Consider the following 20,472-nt stretch of genomic DNA (forward strand, 5'->3'; position numbering starts at 1 on the left):
ATACTGGAGTGTTTGCAGTGGTGAATAGTCGCTCTCTGTCTTTGCTGGGGAAACTGACAATCAGTGCTGCATTTAACATTGTCTACATCTACACATCAGAACTTTATCCCACAGTAATCAGGTAATACAAGTTAATCATTTTTTAGACATTACAAGTCTTCATTTTTCTGCTTCTTTAACCTGATCACCTTTTAATTCTTTATTACTTTTTTTATTAACTATACCTTTTCATTTGAGATTTTCATTTATCAATAATGATTGATCAATAATGATTGATCAAGGCCAGACTGGATGGAGCTTTGAGCAACCTGGTCTAGTGGGAGGTGTCCCTGCCCATGGCAGGGGGGGTTGGAACTAGATGATCTTCAAGGTCCCTTCCAACTATAACAGTAGTTTTATATGCTAAATTTCTTCCCTTGTCCTCTTCTCACTTCTTCTTCCTTCAAACTTGCAGTGTTCTCTTCAGACTAACCATATTCTTTATATAACGGTAAAATGGTCCTTTGACTGCTTGGTATGCTCACAACCCTCTCTCCACTAATGAAGATAATAATACTGTGGCTGATATTTCTTTAATGAGTCATATCTGTAACTTTTTCAGTGCTTTATGAACCAGACAAATCTATTAAACGTTCATACTTGCATAACCAGCAACACTGAAGATGACTGGTCAATAAGCTTTATAAAAGTAACTTGATGCTTCATAGGTCATATGTAAGCAACAGTAAGGCTTCACTCACTAGAGACAGAAATACCCTATGCTTGTGCTGACAGAGTAGGCAAAAGTATCTTTCATATGGGTGCAATTTTTAATAAATATTTTAACCAAGTATTGTTGCTGATGATCAGCCACCAGTGAAACTATACTGTTGTGTTTTTCATGGGTGGGCAAATCTGCTGATAAACAGGATTTGGATAAAGGAATTTAGCCAAAGTTTCAGGGAGAGACAAGATACATTAACTGAAATCACACTTCTTTGGCCTCTCTATACGCATATGTATGTTAGAATTCTTAATGTGCAGGGGATTTTTGCTTCTCTTTAAGCACAAAGCATATGTTTTAATTCCTGTCTTGGGATGCTTTCAGTTACATTTGACTTTTCTTTGCCAGTTAATGTGGTCAGGGTCATGACTGAGACTTTTCCTTGTTCAATGGCACTTTTCAAAAGTCATAATTTCTCCTATGCAAATGTCACTGATTAATAACTTTTGTTTTCTTAGGAATGTTGGAATGGGTGCCTGCTCCATGTTTTCCCGTGTTGGTGGAATCATTGCTCCTTTCGTCCCTTCATTGGTTTGTCTGAACTTCTCACTGTTATGTATATTTTTGTTTTGTGGCTCTGATGTATCAGTGTCTTACAGAGTTGGGAATATGTTGCATAAATTATGTATATAAACTAAGATATTTAAATTGCATGTCTTAATAGTCTCTTGATAGGTCAAATGCATTGCGACAAAAACTCAACATTTTTTAGTTCAAAAGGCATTTTAATCCTGTAAAAAATTTTTGGAACTTAGCTAGTGGACTTTAGCAATATAGTGGTTTCAAAATACCAAGATGGTGATACCCAATTTTAAACCCTAAGTGAGCAAGAGCTAAAAACCCACATAGTTAAAAGATCTACTGCATCAAGATAAAGCGTATGGGCTCAATAACTTATATTTCTGAGAATATATTAGTTTTACTGTTAGTGCACTTCATTGAATATCTATGGATTATAATTCTCAGCAAAGTGGTGTATCTTTCAATGAATGAAGATGATTATGTGGAGACCTGATATACCTGCAAGGTTATTGAGCACAAACTTCACAGCAGTCTGTCAAGGCAAAGAAAAATTCTTACAAACAAAACATGGGGATGATACCGTTATTTTCCTTTGTGTTCATAGTCTTATGTGTATGCAGGTAAAAGAATGTTCTGGTTTTTTCACATAAACTGCTTGCTGAGGTCAAGTGACAATTCCTTTAATGTGACAGATTTCATCTGGAATAACTTTCCTCTGTGCCATTTGCCATCTTGTTATGTCAGGCAGAGGTCTTGCAAAAGGGCAGATGAGCACAGTGAGCCTTTTAATCTGCAGAATGAAACATTGGGTAGTTGAGAGTGCAAGCACCTCCCGGGTACAACAGGCAAAGCCAAGGCTGGTGCAGGTCTCCCAGTTAGATTTAATAGGCAGCTTTTATGATGTAGCAGTTGCAGCATCCATTATTTTGTATCTAGCAGAGATTTGGCACTACAGGAGATGCAAATCTTGGATCATCACGTTTGAAGGGGTCCCAAGAAATGAAAATGTTTAAATAACAACTGAACATTGATTTGAGGAAAGAATTAAGTATTTCTGAGTTTTGTAATTTCTTCTGCTACTTCAGTCTCTTCTGGGGAATCTTATAAAAAGGGTGGAAATGGGAAAAGTTAGTTGCTGATATAAGAGCTGAAGTATTGCTCTTGTATTTGATCACAGCCTGTTATTTTTCTCAATTTAGAATTGCTCTTTACTGTACAAAGTGGGTTTTGAAGCAAGCAACTCTTGCCTTTTTTTTTTTTTAATGACCCTGCTTTACTGGTCGTCTGACAGTGAATGTACACATTTTGGACCTATATTGTAGATGACTCATAGTTTTGCATGCACCTTTCCCTGATGTAGTTTTGCTAGTAACAAGGTATGTGAAAACAGGGACAGGCCTCAAAAGAGTAGTATAAATATTGCTTAGGCTGTCAGGGGTGATGACAGGAAGGCCAAAGCTCAGTTGAAGCTAAAACTAGAAAGGAGCATAAATAGGGATTCTGTCAGCTAAAGGAAATTTAGAGAAAATGTTTAGCCCTTTGTTGAATGAGTTGGAGATCCTATTGGTGGATCAGATGGAATAAGCTGAAATATTTAACACTTTTGCTTTAGCCTTCATAGGCAAAGCCTAACCCCAACACTCTGTGCATATCAGCACAGTTGAGGAAGCAGAAGGCCATCAAACAGTGGAGGATCAGTAGGTTCAATAACACTTAAAGCTAAAAGCTTTCAATTCCATGGGATAGGATTCCCTAAGAGTGGTGAAAGAGCTGTCTGTGATAGTGAGACAAGTGTCCATCATCTGTGATAAACCATTGCTGCAGAGAAAGGTCACTGATAACTGTGGGGAAAAAAAATGCTAATGCTATGTGCGTATTTAAGATCAGAAAGTGGATCCAGGCTGAGCAGCTCAAACTCAGTCTCTGGGAAGATCATGGGACATGACCTCTCAGAGTCTGTTTCTGAGCATGTGAAGGCCAAGGGAGTAATTGGGATCAGTGAACTTGGATTTACTAAGGACAATTAATTCTCATCCAGTTAGATTTGATAGTAAGGCATTTCATCACAGAAGGTAATACAGATGAGGAAAGAGAGGAGATCAGGAGAGACTTTTGTAAGACTTTTGACATTGTCCCATAGCATTCTTGTTTGGAGCTAAGGAAGTGTGTCCTGGATGAAAGGAATAGTAGATTTGAATGTTGCATGGACCACCAGGCTCAAAGGGATAGTGACAGGCTCAGTATTTGGTGGCTGGTGACAAGTGGCAGGTAAGACAGAATATCTGTCCTCCTCATGTTTTTAGAGGATGCAAAATACGGAGGAGTGATTGACACACCAAAGGGTAGATCTTGAATCCACTGAGACCTTTTGGGCCAACAGAAATCCCGTGAAGGCCAACAAGAAGAATAAAATTCTGTTTCTGGTGTGGACTAATTACATGGTCAGTACAGGCTGGGAACCAACTGGCTGAGCTTTGCTGGAAGAGACACAGGTATGACAATGGATGACAAGCTAGCAGTGTCCTCTCATCACAAACAGGCAAACTTCACGCTGAGATACATCAGGCCAAATTCAGTATGTGGCCCACAGATTTAGTTCCCTCACAGTTCTAGAGGAATGTTGAAAAATCTGGGGAGGGTCCAGCAGAGGGTAACCAAGATGGTCAGGGGCCTAGAGCACATGGCTTTAGATGAAAGCTTGAGGGAATATTGCACCTTTGATCTTCCCAGCAGCGTGGAACAGTTCAACGGGGGTCAATTGCCACAAGTTTTGGCTTGGGGATTAGATAGGAAATTGGGAACCAATCTCAACCTAACTCTTTCTGTTCTATTTTCCAGAAATCTGTACAGTGGTCTCTGCCTTACATTGTGTTTGGAGCGACTGGTCTTTTGTCTGGGCTCTTAAGTTTATTGTTGCCAGAGACCTTAAACAGCCCTTTGCTAGAAACTATTTCAGACCTGCAGGTATCTTCATACCGGAGGCTGGGTGGTGAAGCCATGTCATTGCAAGCCCTAGATGGCTCACAGGTATATTCATTATTTTGTTTGTTACTGCTTTTCTGTTGTGTTTATTTCAGATGTCAGTTTGAATATGCTACTGTAAACAGATTAGGATAGTGATTCTTAGCCTGTGGAGGGTAGGCCCAAGGAGATACAGAAGATAGTTTAGTAACCTTACCATCACATCTGAAATGTTGTCTGGAAATGCAGGCTGAAACCTAGCTGGGTTAATTCATCCCTTCAAGGCCAAAAGCATACAATCTTTTCCTTTGGAATAAAGGACTCAGTGGTGTCTGTACCTCTTTAATCTCTAAAATGGATTGCTGCAGCAATCTTCGTGCAAAGCTGGCCATTAAAGTTTGAGAAGCTTAGATGTTAAAGAAAACAGAAGCCTGTTTGTGAAGGGCTGTTCTCAAAGGCAGCATGCTGTACTTCTGCCCTGACCTGCACTGACTGTTCTGCAATGTCAATTTGCTAGGTCTAGCCTAGAGAGTCTTTAAATGGGTTAGAGCTAGACTAACCTCTGTGATCTGTCCACTTTCTTTTCTTTTCCCCCTTTTTTTTTTTTCCCCCCCACTTCCTGGGAAATGAGAGTCCTTGAAAATGTTGGAACTACAAAACTCCTGGGCATAAGCATAAATAAATGTGGCAGCAGGATGTTTTCCAATGAGGTTTCCTTGAATGTTGTTTTTTCCTGTCACTTTATACTTCATTTTGTCAAACTCCTGGACACCTCTTGAGGTGCGTACATCTTCAAGTCATGTGGAGGTTTTCTTACGTGGCTGCTCCTCTGTGAATGGAGGGGGATTAGAGAGAAGTAGCTATCGAGCTGGAAGTAGGTGTATGAATTTGGGTAAGGTTTTAATGTCTAAATCCTGGTCCCAAAACTTTAAATATCGATAGACTAATAAAAATTGAGTAAGTGCTCAGAGGACTTGAAGGGCAGCTCAAAACAAAAAAAGTTAACTGCCCCATTAGTCTGATGTGAAACAGGATCTTTATAACACCTTTTACTTTCAGTTGATTAATTTTCAGTTAAGCAGTCTGAGGTTAACAGATAGTCATAAATTTATTTACACAGAAATCAAGAGGCAGAGTAACATCTATTTCTAGAATGAGAACAGTTGCTTCCTTTCAAAGGCTTCAACATGTTGCTTTGTTTACCAATTTTAGCTGTAATAATTCTTGACAGGACAGTACAGTTTAGTGACAAAAGCACCCTTGAAGAAAGCTGAAAGAGGCAGGCCTGTAACAATTAATTTTATACTTTAGCCACTTTACATGCATATTTAATAAAAATTTTTAACCAGACTGGATAATATGTTATGGCACCACATTCTTGTTGGCTGCACAAATCCATCATATACACTTAACATCAAGTTTATACCAGCTGTTATTTTGGTAATTACATCATTATTACATTTTAACTGTGCAGATGGCTTACTAACAAAAAACAATTCTAGCAAACAGTGCAGGTGTTACAACTTAGAAGGGGGAAAGTTGTATTTTTATTTTCCTTTGGGGTGACAAGTGTTGTCTGTCTATCAGTATTTGCAGAACTTGGTTCACTTTTTCAAGCAGTCTTCTCAGGTTTAAATCTTCTCTGCTTGCACTTCTGCAGGCTTCTTAAAAATCTCAATTTGAACAGGATCCACAAAAGAAAAAAAAAAAAAAATTGAGAATGTTCTTCAGAACGCTTTTCCCCAGATGGATTAAAATGATTGAATCAAAATGGGGGGAAAAAGGGAAAAAAAAAAAAAAAGACTGATTCGGGCCTGAAGTAATCCTGTAACTTCAGTGAAGTTATATCTTGAAAGTCTGTGACACATTAGGGTTTTATTTTAAAGCTCACAAAGAAAGCACTGATAAAATGGAAAGCTGTTAAACATTAACCCTATTTGACAAGGCCATGGAGAGGTCTTACAAAGCTGCTGTAAGAAAAATGTAGAATTTATTTGGCATACCCTGAATTCCCCCGGTGGAATCCATTGTCCTTTTGTACCGCTTTCAAAATAACATGTGTTATGGTTGCCCAGAATGGAGGTTTTGTCCCCGTTAACATACATGAACGTGATATTCAAGTTGGATGGCATCCAGCAATAGCCTGACTTCCCTCAAATAATTTTAGAAATCCAGAAAAAAGCATAACATGATTCCTTTTATATCTTCTGACAGGTCTTAGTCCTCAAACTGTTTGAAATTCCTTTGCAGTTAACGCACATTGCTGTAGCAAAACTCCTCTGAAGACAGATCTAAAGCTACAGATTTTGCTTGCATGGTACTGTCAGTCAGGAACATGATTTCCATTCCTCTCTTTTTCACCCTCTCTCTCACCCTGCTTTGCATATGACTAGACAGGCAGAAGTCTTAGGGTGGATGCAAAAGTACTGGAAAAAAATTCTAAATACTCAAATTAGACAGAGTTTATACGAGGAAGAGAATCTTTAACTGGAGTAATTTGTATCAGTTCTATGGAAGAATGCTATGCTGGACAAATAAAAAATCAATTAGCTGTAATAGCCAACTTCAGTTTGGGTATAAATTATGTTGTTAGAAGGACTCTGGCTGGAGTAGGTATGCCTATAATAGGGAGTTTACTTTCTGAATGTATGAAGTGGTAACGTGTTTTCCCTTTTCCATAACACCTTTAACTAGTATTGCAGGGGGATCTTTTCAATTAAACTCGCATAGGAAAATGCCCATGCTACACATAGAGAAGTAATAATTCAGGATGGAGAAGCTTTTACCTAATCCAGTAATCTGTGTGTTCTGAGCCTCTGTTTCCAGCAGCTCACCGCAGAGTTAGGGACCTTAAGACTTAAATTAACAAAGCTGAGTAGATTATCCCTTCAGAACCATTCTAGCCGGTCTCTCTCCTGCGTGTATTCTGTAGTGTACTGATGGAGCAGAGAAAGCCCATGCCTTTAAAAGAGATTTTGAAGAACGAAAGACACAAAGAAGTATTAATTCACATAATGTATTTTACAGAGTTTTAATACAGTGATTTGATCGATCTTTTCTTACTTTTTTCTCTATCAGCATTTCAACAGAGGTGTAATGGTTTGTGCTTATGTATTTTGAGATTGATTTAGTGGCTTCTGCGCTAACTGATTACTTCGTTTTTGTTCCTAGTCTGGAGACAAAGACAGTTCTGCAGGAAGTGGAAGTGAAGATGAGGAGTTTTATGATGCTGATGAAGAGACTCAGATGATCAAATAGTGAAAAGAAGAACCACTGGCTTATTTTATGCTTTTTCTTACTTGCCTGGTCAGTCCAGCTGTAAGATGAGTACTGGGGACCTCGCCTGTCAGGGAATGTCATTGCACAAGTTCCTGTGTTTTTCCTGACTAGGAGAGGGGTTTGAGTAGTGTTCGGACTAATTACACCACTGATGCTCTCCATATGAGACAGCTGTTCAAATTCTTGTGATTCAGAATGACAGTGCTTGGACCACATTTGAAGCCAGGTGAGACAGCAAGGGTGGGATCATGTACTTCTGAAACCTAGGAAATTACCTAGGCTTAGATAGATTTGGACAGATCATCAATGCACATGTTTGCATTTTACTTTCAAGGTGGTTGATTTTGATTCAGTATAAATTGACAAACTCAAAAACATCCACTTTTTTTCTGGAGAATGAAAGTGGTCACAGAATGTGCTGTGTGCTGCTCCAATGGGAACAGATTCCTGAAATTGTATGTTAAATTGGCTTCTGCATACTGAGTAGGGGAGAGGCAACTATGACCATAAGGTTTCTCTCTCTGCGTGCACACACACCCACCTGTATGTAGTTACAGAATGCAGCTGGTTAGTCATGAGTTGTGTGTAACTTGATGATAATGGAAGGCTGGGAGGAAGGACTACAGAAATGAGCAACCATAAAGCCTGCAGACATAAAGGACATTACTGATTATTTTTTTTCCTTCTGTTCATCAACCAAGTGATTTCTTGGGCTGTCTTATGTATACATTTACCACATGTTCCCCACATCTCAGCACTACTGTTTATAGCTTTGCCTACTTTTCCCTAGTCCTCACTTTGCCATAAATATTGAAGCTCAGCAGCTTCTCTGTGCAATGAAATAATTCTGTGAAGGATGTAATTTCACGGGTGGGACATAGGTGAGGTATTTATCACATAGTGTGTGTGAGGTGTCTGTTAGAATATATAGCTCATTTTTGTGGGCCTTATCTGTCTTTATTTCTGCAAGAAACTTAACTCTGAAGTGGTAAGAGGAACCATGGGTTGCTGTTACGTTTTGGAGGTTATTGCCAGGAAGTTGCTAGTATTTATTTAAAATTCTTGTGTGTAGATAAAGTTCTCATTTAAAAAAAAAGGGGGGGGAGCAAAAGTATTTGAGACAGCATTTGATTACTTGATGTTGTTTCTTAGCCAGGTGCTTGCTTGAGCACTTGGTTACATGACCTCCTTGAGGAAGACAACTTCATTCTCCTGTTTATGCTGAACTTCCTGTAAGTGCTTTGTTAGAGGGATATGGAATCTTGAAATATGAAACATGAACATATGAAATGTTCCAGCTACAAAGATGAGGTCTTACAAGGATTCAGTTTTCTTGATCACATTGTCATCTTCATCCTCTAACCTGTTGCTTTCTATTTATTAAGATTAATTTACTTAAAATCCTTAGTTTGCTAATCTTTATACTTGGAGTTCTTAGAAAATGCCACACAATGGCAGCAAATGCATTGTCAGGCTTGACAGCCATTTTTGTGGATGTTAGACTAAAGAAAGATGGATTAAAAAAATTCAGAAAGCTGACTGCTGAATAGTTTCTGGTTAAACTGGGAAGCTCCTTTACTCTGAAAGGAAGTGAAAGCAGAGAGCATCTGAAGTTTGCAGCTAGCTGCTTGAACGTTGCTGGGAAGTTACAGCTGGGAACTGTAAGGCTGAGCAATGAGCAGCTACCCTTGCTGGTGCAGAGGGCAGCCCAGAGACTGAGGATTCACACATGCAGTCCTCCCGCTTGGCCTGAACTTGATCCAGGCATTGACTGAGCAAAGTCAGGAACTTCAGTCCCTATGGACAATGTGTCAGTATTGTTTTGATTTTTGCCTGTGTTATGAGCTTCACTAGAAGAATTCCGGCCTCCAGTCTTCACTTTATTTTTTCCAGACTGTTGAATAGTTGTTGTAGCTATGGCAGGGTACTTTTAAACCCAGCTGGATAGTCTTTCTGTCTTATGTGGTGCTTTTGCATGCAAGAAAATTGCCCCAAATAAGGTACTCAGAAGTACTTGGAAAGGTTGAATCTATTTGGTCAAATAATGTTTTTTAGTTTTGCATTCACATTTTGAATTATGGACAGATGGAAAAAAAAGACTTTTTTGTTGCTGATGGCATCTAAATAAATAATACCTGCTTATTTAGAAGCATATAGTGGTAAGCCTGGCGATATTAACATGCTGACAAAACGCAGCAGGTTTTTTAGGTGTTTGCTGCCTCTGTCCCTCTTTGGACAGTAGGTGGAGTAAGTCCCCTGAGAGGCAGACAGGAACTGTGAGCCTTCCTCACTCCATAGTTTTACTGTCGTCATCTGCTACTGGCAACCCTGGCCATGCCACGGGACACCTCAACATAATTTTCATTAGAACAGTAGGATGTGCTAATGGTTCAGGTGGAGGAGATTGCTCTTTCCAGGACCTGATCTGGATTTTGTGACAGTCCTTAACTTAAAATTAAATTTACCTGTCCACCCATGCACTTTGATATCATCAGTATACACATGTAGAATTGCAAAAATGAGAGTGACGAAAACATCAGCAATTTTTTTCCATAAAAGTTGCTGCTCTTTTTTAACCTTATACCTGTCCTGTGTTTGCACCTTTCAAATTTGAAAGGGCAGCATCTTTTTTGTGTCAACCATAGGAACTCTCGATTGTTACTCTCCCTGGCCAGTTAATTCAGAAGTTTTATAGACGAGAACCCTCCAGGAGGAGCTCAGCAATGTAGTATCAGGCTTCTTACAATTACTTGCTCTCCTGCTTTGTGTTCTTAAGTCCAAATCTGTTGGGTGCATTAAGTTTCTTTTCAGAGAGGTTTGTTTTATAAGAACTGGCCTTCTGGTACAGAAACCCTGTAGGATCACTTTTTTCTTACCTATAGAGTGTAATGCTTTATAATATTGAGATACTTGTGCTGTATGTGGCATTCACTGGGGACAGATGCTGCACAGTGTTTTGTAGCCTACATGGGCAGAATTTTCTGTATCTAGAATGGAGCATTATTGCTAAGCAGAACTTCTTCAGTTGAGCAGTGCCTGCTGTTATGGGTCCCACAACCACGTTACTTGAAAGCCCAAGTCAGAAGTTTGTAATATGTAGCTTTGAAGTTATATGTAAGTAGTCTGCGTGGGCCCGATTAATAAGTCTGTGTTTGGGCAGTAAGGTTGCCCCAGGGAGCTGCTGGAGAGCAGAGGCTGATACAGCGCTAGTTATATCATAGTTTATGATGTATCGTAATGCTAAGAGTACCTGAGACCCAATATCCTTGCTATAGTTGAGTGAAGTATGACAACCTTATCCCAAATTTTTTTCCAGAGTAGCTTTGTATACTAAGCAGCCTACACTGTTAACTGATTTTTGTGTTGTACAGGCACTAGCCTACCTATACCCAAGATGGGAATTCCTTCCCTGGATTCCTTTGGTTTTGTAGCTGTCAGTTTTTTTCAGACAGCTCACTTAATGGGATTATGCTAGAAATGAGAGAAGCTTTCTCATGGTACTGACTAGTCAGATCTTAATAATGTCTCGGGTGAGGTATGTTTGAGATTCTGCTGTCTGGGGACTTCACAAGTGATGCTTAAATACAGCTAGGAATGAAGGAGAATGACAGGTCGTGTGAGACAGCATGCAGGAGAATTAGCTGGAGGGAGTCAAAAGAGTAGAGGATTCAACAGAAACACTTTAGGGCAAGGGTAAATGAAAACACAAGATAGTAGCCATTGGGTGGAAATACCCTTCTTGCTGCTTGTGTTGACTTGAAGCTTCTCCTTTCAGAGCTAGCATTGGTTCCAGGATGTCCTACTGGGGACACCAGTTTCATCATTCCCTTCTTAATATCAACTTTGTTTAGCACTACTACTTTAGTGATGAAGCATTTCTTTTGATCAATATAAAATGTGGCGTGCTTCAGTTTTCTTTTGGACTCAGCTTTTCTGTGAGATGGCATGTCACTAAAACCATTAAAATTAGTAAAGCTCTCTTTCGGAGAATGCTGTATGACTGGCCATAGCTTAATTTGTCAGCTTCCCTTTAGAAAGATGGAAAGATTAGAATTATTTGCTGCATTTTTGTCACACAACTGATACTTCAGCCTTCTGAAAGGATTTTACTACCTGTCTATTTTTCATAGGCTGACGAGAATAGAATATTTAAACTGCTTCGCCTGAAAACAAAGCTAATGCTCTCCACCTAGGGTTTGGGGAAGTGCTATTCAGGGACTCCCTGACACACCAGGAACTTGGAAGCTCGTGTTAAAGGAGGGCCACAAGTGGTGGCTCGGTGTTCAGGTCAGGGTGTTGCGTGAAGAATGTGTCCACATGTCTCCAGAGACACTTAATTAATATGGAGCAGGTTGTAACTAGTTGCCACCTTTGTTACAGTCAAGGCTTTAAGGATTGCAGGCATATGCTTCTCTGTTCACAGCACAGAATCCATGCCAAGGTTTCCAGACTGTATGGACGTACTGAGCTTAGCAGAATATCCATTGCAGAACCATGGGGAATGCAGTTGAATTTACATTTTCCAGCCTATTTCACCTACGCATATAAAAGCCTTTCACAAAAGAATGCTTTTGTTGTATTGAGGAAAAGGGGAAAGTGAGGAACAAACTTACTTTTCCTAGAGTATGTTAATGGAAACATTTGAGCTAAAACTCTTGTTCCTGAGTCTTCTGCATAATCACTGAATGCAGATTTAGTTAGTATTATTTTGTTTTAGCTGAAGGATGGTGTGCTATGTATACCTTTTTCCACCCTGTTAGAGTTTCTTTGATCATGCTCTTTGACACAGCTGAATCTAGACATCTGTGCATGCGAGTTGTGAGCCTTGCAGTAAATATGTCAGAAAAGCCCAAGAGCGGTGCTATCATTTGATGATGGAAGTTAGTCTGGCCTGACACATTTAATGCCTGTGTCAGAAATGTCTATATTGAGGTGTTTACCAAACAGGAGACTTGGGGTATAGCTCTGTTTTGAGTCTCATTGCTTGTATCTTACTACAAGAAGAATTAAGTGGAAGAAAGATACCTACGTAAGAGAACCTCTGACAGATCTAAATGCAAAATTGAAGGGTGAACAGATTTATACAGATTTTTTCCATGCTGTGTATTTGTAAGTCCAGTCTCTTCCAGCCTTCAGATTTTCCAGGTGCTACTGTTATTTAAGTCTAATAGAGCTGGGTAAAACTTTCAGCCTAACAGTCCGAATTTACTGAACTCTCTCGTCTTATTTTTGGTACAACTTGTTGTTTCTGTCATTCTGAAAAAAGCTCCTGTATTGCCTAATGGGGAACAGATTTTTCTGTTCTAATTTGAAGTGCCTGTTTTATAAGAGTTGTCTTTAATTTCCTCAGTCAACTTGATATGGGACTGTGTGTAAAGAGACATCATAGAATTGGATTATATAAGTGCCAAAGACAGTTTTTGCTGGAAAGCGATGGTCCAAAACTAGTTCTAACTGCATTCATTTGGAATTCTTCCATGCAGCCTGCGAAAACTGGTATTTACAAGCAGCTCTGGAGCTTTAGGGGACAGAAAGAGAGTTACCTTTGTTTCCTTGTCTTTCGTTCATTGCTCAGTTCACTTAAGTAGCTTTTGTTTTTGAGAAACCAAAGAAATTAAATGAAGGATTTAAGATAAAGTGTAGGTTTTGTAGAACATGCAGAATTTATACCATGTAGCCATTATAAAGAAATCTGCAGAGCCTGTTTGCTTCTGAGTTGCAAAGCTCACTCTAAGACCTGATAAAACCTGGTTAAAAGTTGCACATTGGAATTTGTTAGTTCATTTGTCAGTCTTACAAATTAGCATTGCTAATAACAGCTTGCCTGGAGCTTCATAGGATCTAGCAGATTTCCATAGAATATACAGTCCGTTTGAGGCATTGCTAAATAATAAGATCTAGAGTTTAAATCCCCAGTACAACTAAAATTCACTGCAAGTCAGCCCTATCATGGCTGCTTGTTTGCCAGTAAATAGGCAGGTGGAGAAAAGTTTGTGCAGCAAGAGCTGGCTGCCCCCAGATAAATGGTTTGAAAGAATTAATTTGCTCTTTCCACTGTGCATGCAGAATGGTGTGGGACCATGGGGTGTCAGGGTCCTCTCATACACAGCAAGCTTATAGAATGGAGTATGTTTAAGTACTTCCCCACCCCATTTGCAAAAGGTTCGTAGAGGAAACAGATCTTTAGGATGCATGTTACTGCTTCCCACCAACGCATCTGAGGTGCTACTTTGTCAGGAGGCAGTAAAAGTATGACAGTAAGAAAAACCTTTGCCAATATTGAAAGTTATATTTACTGAAAGATATCCCAGAGAGGTATTTGGCACATCCACGTTCAAACAAAATGTTTTTGAATGATGGAAACTTCATTGGGACACAGGCGTTTCTGATGTTAGTTTGTAGGGAAAAAAAAAATTTAAGTGTTGCAGACACTGATGAAAACTGTTATAGAGCAGACAAATGCTGGGTGATTTGTGAGAAAAGAACTTATTGCAGTTGCTGTGATTTCAAGTATGCCTCTAAGACTGGTTTTGAATATTTGATCTTTGTTGCACCCCAAAGTCTAACCCAAATCTTATTTTGTTCTTGTGAAAACTTGAGTAAGTTATGTAAAAATTGGAAATACATTTTTCGTATGGATACTTTTATTGCACTACTTTTCCTTCCTGAATTTAATAACTTTGATTTTTTTTTTAAGCTACCTCTTTATGTTGAGCTTTTTTGTCAGTTTTGTATTTAATTGATTTTTATGAAACTAGAAAATAATTAATTTTTCTTATTTGTGTGGGAATCTACGACTTAAAGACCACAAGTCCTCCTTCTATTTAAAGTTTTTTCTTAAAGGTCTTTTAAATTTAGTTAAAAGATTTACGCTTTTGAAGGAGCAGAATAATTACACACTTAGAACATGGGTTCTCCTGTGTGTACTGTCTGCTTTTAGAAGGGCCAGAAAGCTCTTGATTTTATACTAACCTGAGTTGAGGACATGACTTTTTGGGAGCAATAAAAAGTTTTGAGTTGGGGAGCTTTAATCAATTTAATTTATTGCTAATTAAAGAGCTTTTAATTACTGGTTTTGGTATTGAAAGAAAAAATAAATAAAACACTTAAGGAAAACACTGCTGCTTCCTTCCAGATACCATTCTTCCCTCTCTCCCCCCATGCTATCCCCCACCCCAGAGTGGTCTCCAGTTCCTTGGCTGCATGTTCCTTCAGCAGTGCAACAGGCAGTGCAGGAGATTGGGATCAGGCTGTTGTGCCTGCTGTTCTTTCACTGCTCCTTGTTTCTTATTTAACTGCTCTCCTGTGGGTTTCTTCACCAGCCGCACTCCCTTTAGAGTTGTAGCTCCTCCTGAGTTTACTCTCATCCTCTGCTCAGGCTATGATTTTCCTTTGGCGTTTTTCCTGCTCAGCCGTCTCTCCTTTCTGCTCCTCTTGTGCTGGCATGGTTTTATCCTTTTTTCCTCCTACTGCTATAGCACTGTAATCTTTCTTGTCATTTACTGCCCTTTCTTAAACATGCCTTTGCAGAAGTGCCAGAAACTCCTCTGACAGTGTTGGAGTGCAGTGGATCAGTGCCTGCTGTGCCCAAGATGCAGTGGCCACTAACAAAACACAGGAGGATCCATCTGAACATAGGGAAGAACTTTTGTGAGGGTGACCAAGCACTGGTACAGGTTGCCTGGAGAGGTTGTGGAATCTCCATACGTGGAGATATTCAGAAACTATCTGGACATAGTTCTAGGCAGCCCATTTTTAGTGGGTGGCCCTGCTTGAGCAGGGAGGTTGGACCAGATGACCTCCAGAGGTTCCATTCTGACCTCAGCCATTCTGTGATTTCTGTGTGCCTGTTGCTGAGCTGGCTGGGACCAGAACAGGGCAGTCTGTGGCCTCTTCCCACACAGGAGACCCTGCAGCCCCCTTGCTACCAAAACCCTGACAGTTATGCTCAATACATGACTGTACAGGGTTTTCTTCAAATCAAGACCTTACAGTTTGGGTTGACGGTTTTTGTGGGTGGTAGTTGGTACTGTATTACCTTCCTGTGTTACTGGTGTTTTGGGTCAAGTAAATGAGACTCCTAAGGATATAACCAGACATTTATAGCCAAGTTCTGTGTCTGGTTACATTTGCATCCCTGCTGATTTCAGAAGACAGCACTTAGATCTCACTTGACCAGAGGAGCAGCCAAAGGGGTAAACTACTTTCTGCTCAACCCTTCACCATCATGAAAACAAATCTTTGTATAGTCTCTGCATCCTGTAGATCCTCATGACAGTTTAATTTGAAACAACAATCGGAAGTCCTTGCCAGTTGAGAGTTGAGTAACAGGAAAGTGGGAATAGGGGGGGAATGGATTCACTGCTTCAAACAAAAATCAAGTTGTATATAGTTGGTGTGTGTATTTTTAAATATTTAAATTTGGATTACTTGAATACTGAGTGTTATGAGCCTTCCTATGTTAGAATGACTGGTGTATTTCAGAAGTACTTTCTCTTCTGTAACTGTATTAGTGTGCTGTTGTTAACTCAGAGTTGTACTGCTGAAAAGTCTGGTTTTTAGAATACGTGATTTGAGAAGTCACAACTAAAGACAGCATAAGCTTTTCCACAATAGGCCTTTTATGGTGGTATATTCATATGTTCTGTGAACAGCTGTTGGATCCAACTTTTTAAGATGTTCTTTGCCATATGTGAGGGGCCATAACAAATGTTGAAATATTCAGAATAATTGCACTTACCTATTCTGTTTTCTTAATGTATTTCCTATGCATACTGCCTTACCTGTATGTACTGTACTTCGCTGGAGGTACAAAATATCAGGTTCTTAATTTATAAAATGTAAATGAGTTTTAAAAATATTTCTGTAATACTACATATTTTCCATTGATATCTGTCTTCTGAGAGGGTGATGGTGGTAAGCCCAGGTGAATTTAGTCAAAATTAATATTGGTGGTCTTTACATTCTCACTTAATTTCTGAATGATTTTGATCATTTGAAATACATTTTTTTCTTTTAAGATTTTTGTAAAGGCTAACCTATGTTAGTAAGCCAACTTTTAGGTGATTTGTAACAGCTCTGATACTGCCTCTGACTCACACAGTTCATATAATGTCTTTGTAACTTATTTTGTGCCTTTTCTTCCCCGACACAAAATATCTCAATAAAAACAAGCTCTTTTGCAACGCTGCAAACCTATTGCACTATTTATTTTTTTTTACTTGCCTGACCCTTTTGTCTTGTTTTCTGGAGGGGGTTGAAGCTCTCATAATAGAATAGATATTTATAACAGACTCTGCAGAAGAAAATTGACAAGGTGGAAAGCAGGTCATTTTGGGATGGCAGTGCTACAAAGCGCCTGGGAAACTGGGACTGTCAGTACTAATCAATATATTCCACTGTATCTATCACAAATCATTTCTAACAAAAACCGGCACCCGTGGAATGTGAGAATCAATTTACTACTGGCTTCAGTTATGCTGATTGATGTTGAAAGACTGGAAACACTTTGGGGAGTTTAGCATAGCAGAAATGTCTGTGGTGGTGTAACTAACACGTGTGCTGGGGGAGTGCCCAGGAACACTAGTTGGCACTTGACACCCCTTCTTTGAAGTGCTAGCAAACGCACAAAAACTAAGGCCCTGTCCTCAGGGCTTCTGCCTAAACATAGTGGCAGGGGATGGCAGAATTTGAACATTTGTCTTCATTACCTGGAAACGAGGTGATAAATAGCTTGACTGCATTTCTTGTCCCCTGTCCAGTGACAAAGAAAGTATTGTCTGAATCTGAAAAAAGTGACTGTGGGAAAGAGAGATCAGTGTTCTGTTTCAAATTGCTGTATACCAGAGCTTTAATACCTTTGTATATGCTTCCAAAAAAAAAAAAAAAGTAATTTAAAGATTCTCCTTGAGTAGCTAGTCCCTTGAGCATATGCCAAAGCACTTTATCTATCAGTATTTTAAAGGGTATATACTAAAGAAGTCAGGTGGTCTACATGATAAATAATATTACCAGACCTTGTGTTACCTTGCATTTTATTCTTTGTCAGCATGGAGCTAAGAGCAATAAACCAGCCAGGTGCCCGATCCACACTTCCTGGGCACAGACCACTGCTAAAGTCATCCTTTGCTCTTGTATTGCTTACTGCAAAAGAAAAATGCAACTACCTGAAGTATCTTTTCTGATTAATTTGCCGTATGCTTTGTAGGGTCTCCTGAAGCTTCAAACAAGATATTTTGAAGTCTTTTGAACTTGAAGTGTTTTTGTCAACAGTCTCTCTAGAATGAGTAACTAGAGTCTATGGAGCATACACCAGCATCCAAAATCACTTGTATTGTTCATCCCTTGATCTAAAGTTACTGGATGAAGGCCTTCTTTTGTTCTTGTTATTCCCAATTCTTGTGAGCCTTACTCTTATTTCTGGTACTTGAGATACTTAAGATTTTACTTTAGTTTTCACTTTTGCTGCTGTTTCACCATGGAGGTGATGATTGAAGGCCCAGTTTTTCAGACGTGTCTAGTGACATGCTCCGCACAATTCCACCCATAGGCATTCAAATTTGTTTTTCCCTCCTCTCTAATATGTTTCAGCTACATACTGCGGGGAGCTAGTGGCTTAAAGGACTTGGTTGGTTGTCATCTACATGAGGGTAAGGAGTGCCTCTGTAAGCAGCCACTGATAGGGGCAGTATGATCTGCCATACCCAAGGGCTGACTTACATTGACGCACCTTTCTTTTGAAACTGTTAACTTGGGCTGCTGTTGAACTTTCCTGTTCTTTGTCTGGGAACTGGCTGTATCTTGCTGTAACTGGAGCCTGTTTGACTACCAAGCCATGGCACTGTACTCTTTGTTGAGCAGAGATAAGGGAAAGCAGGTGGAGAGACCAAGAATGGGGGAAGGGGCCACAAATTACATATGAAAGGACTGTCGTTCACATGGCTATGAGAATTTTTTCGAATTTTTCTTTTTTAATAGTGTAGCTCTAAACTTTTTGTTTGTTGTGGTGCTTCTGCTGTCAATAACTTTTCACACTGACAAGAGGAGGACACTTCTGGAAGTCATCAAATGGGAGCTGTGGAACTAAAGTGCCATCTCTTGAGAGCAGGGACATTTTGAGAAATGTGCTTGTCCCTTGCCAGTAACAGCCAGTACTGATGTTGAGATGGCAGTGGTAAGTGTTGTCTACCAGCTGCCAAGCAACTATCAGGCAAAATTACTTGGTTCTTCCAAACCACACTGGGCTCAAATTTCACTAAAGTTACCTTACTTCTGCTAGATTCAGCAGTGCACTTCTGAGAGACTCAACTTTGCCATTTCCAGCATTGTCATCTTCCATCTTGTTGGTTACACAGGGACAAGACAAATACTTGTGGTCAAATTCTCTCTGTCTTGGTGAATAAAGGTCTCTAATCCTGATGTATTGCTTGTTTAAGAGCACCTTCAATGAACAACCCTTGCTGCAGGGAGGGAGAAGGAAGCCTCAAATTCTTATTGATCAAATTTGGTAACAGCAGTTAATACGATGTGATACATGAAAAAGTGTTTTGTGCCACTTGCCATTTCTTTTTCTAGTAAAGATGACAGTGATGCGACTGATCAGATTTACCTCCATCTTGGGGAGGGAGGAGGTAATATGTACCAGAAAAAACGCAGCATTGTGTTGATCTCATTTTGCCTTCCACAATTCTGCTACTGAAAGGTGGCTAAGATATGACAGTCCTGCAATCTGTTCTGCAGCTAAAACTGGGCAATTTTGTTTTTTTCTCTGCACTTTGTATAATCCATGCACTGACTTGGCAAAACTACAATGGGGAATGTCATGAGGTCTCATTGAAGGGAAGGCTGACTGATCTATGCAGATGGGATTACTTGGAAGTTTGCAAGTTCTGAAACAATTTTTAAAATCTGGTTCAGCTTTATTTTGATTCAGCGATGGTTTGAGCCATGGGCCAGATTCCAAAGCTGGAGCGCTCTGATGTGTATGGAGGGGGATTTATTTATTATTTCTTTTAAATTGTTGTTAGCTCTCAGATGCTGCATCTTGCAGCGTGAGATTCCTGATCCCTAACCTGTCTTTCAGCTGCTCTGCTTACCAGCCGTGCCAGGACAAGGTGACACCTTTGCTAACGTCATGATGGAGCTGTCCTGTGGGTGTGCCTAACGTAAGCAGAGAAACAGGCATAAGCAGCACGCAGGCGCTTTGTGCAAGTGAAAACTACTGATAAAGGAAGTTGTTCGGTGTAGGGTAATTCCTCTCTTGATAACTGCTGCTTCTTCCAAGCGCTCCTGTAAAGCTTTGACACCTCCCAAAGCTATTAGTAGCGCCTGGATTTGGTAGGAATCCTCTACCTCATTTTGGGTGGTGGGTGCCCCAAACTTGTGCACCTCAGCACAAGTCCTAGCAACTGATTGACAGTTTCTCCCTCTTCCCCAAAGATGAGGTGCTATCTTCCCAACTCTGGGCTCAAGTAAAAGCCGAAGCTGTTAGAGGAAGTATTCTGTCCACAGTTACATCAAGGAGCCAGATGTGGGTCAGTACAGAGCTCCCTTGCCTGACAGAAGGCAGAGGTAGGCTCCATCCTTCAGCATGCCTGTACTGCCCTTTGTGAACACCTACCCTGACAGCTAGAGCCTGCAATGCTCCATTCGTGGGGGTTTTTTATGGTTTTTCCTGCTCTGCGGTCACCCTTGGTTTTGTGTAATAGTGAAAGTGGCCGCTTGTACTTCACATAACTTGTTTTTTTTCCTCTGATTTTAAACCTGCCTCAAGGCACCTCACCAGTTGTGCTGCATATACTGACCCATGGATGCAATTGCAGTGGGTACCAGATACCCACCCTGTTGTATATTGGTTATTAACTAGCAGTGGGAGCCTTGGCGCTTCTCCAGACTGTGTTCTGTTTGGGTCAAGGTCTCGCTCTGGTTTGTTTGATACTCACTTTGAA

General features: G+C 40.0%; 1 protein-coding gene across 3 annotated transcripts in view; it reads left to right on the plus strand.

Annotated features, from left to right (window-relative positions):
- Positions 1-17,079, plus strand: part of SLC22A15 (solute carrier family 22 member 15) — a 43,506-nt gene extending 26,427 nt beyond the window's left edge. For 2 of the 3 annotated variants that reach the window (XM_054183626.1, XM_054183638.1), the window contains exons 9-12: positions 1-121; positions 1,222-1,294; positions 4,124-4,312; positions 7,418-17,079. In XM_054183626.1, coding sequence (XP_054039601.1) covers positions 1-121; positions 1,222-1,294; positions 4,124-4,312; positions 7,418-7,504 — 470 coding nt within the window. In that variant the 3' untranslated portion in view covers positions 7,505-17,079. The remainder of the gene's footprint in view (positions 122-1,221; positions 1,295-4,123; positions 4,313-7,417) is intronic. The other variant, XR_008463482.1, reaches the window with a different exon arrangement.
- The last annotated feature ends 3,393 nt before the right edge of the window (positions 17,080-20,472 follow it).

The sequence above is a fragment of the Rissa tridactyla genome, chromosome 1 (assembly GCF_028500815.1).
Source record: "Rissa tridactyla isolate bRisTri1 chromosome 1, bRisTri1.patW.cur.20221130, whole genome shotgun sequence".
NCBI classification, from domain to species: Eukaryota; Metazoa; Chordata; class Aves; order Charadriiformes; family Laridae; genus Rissa; species Rissa tridactyla.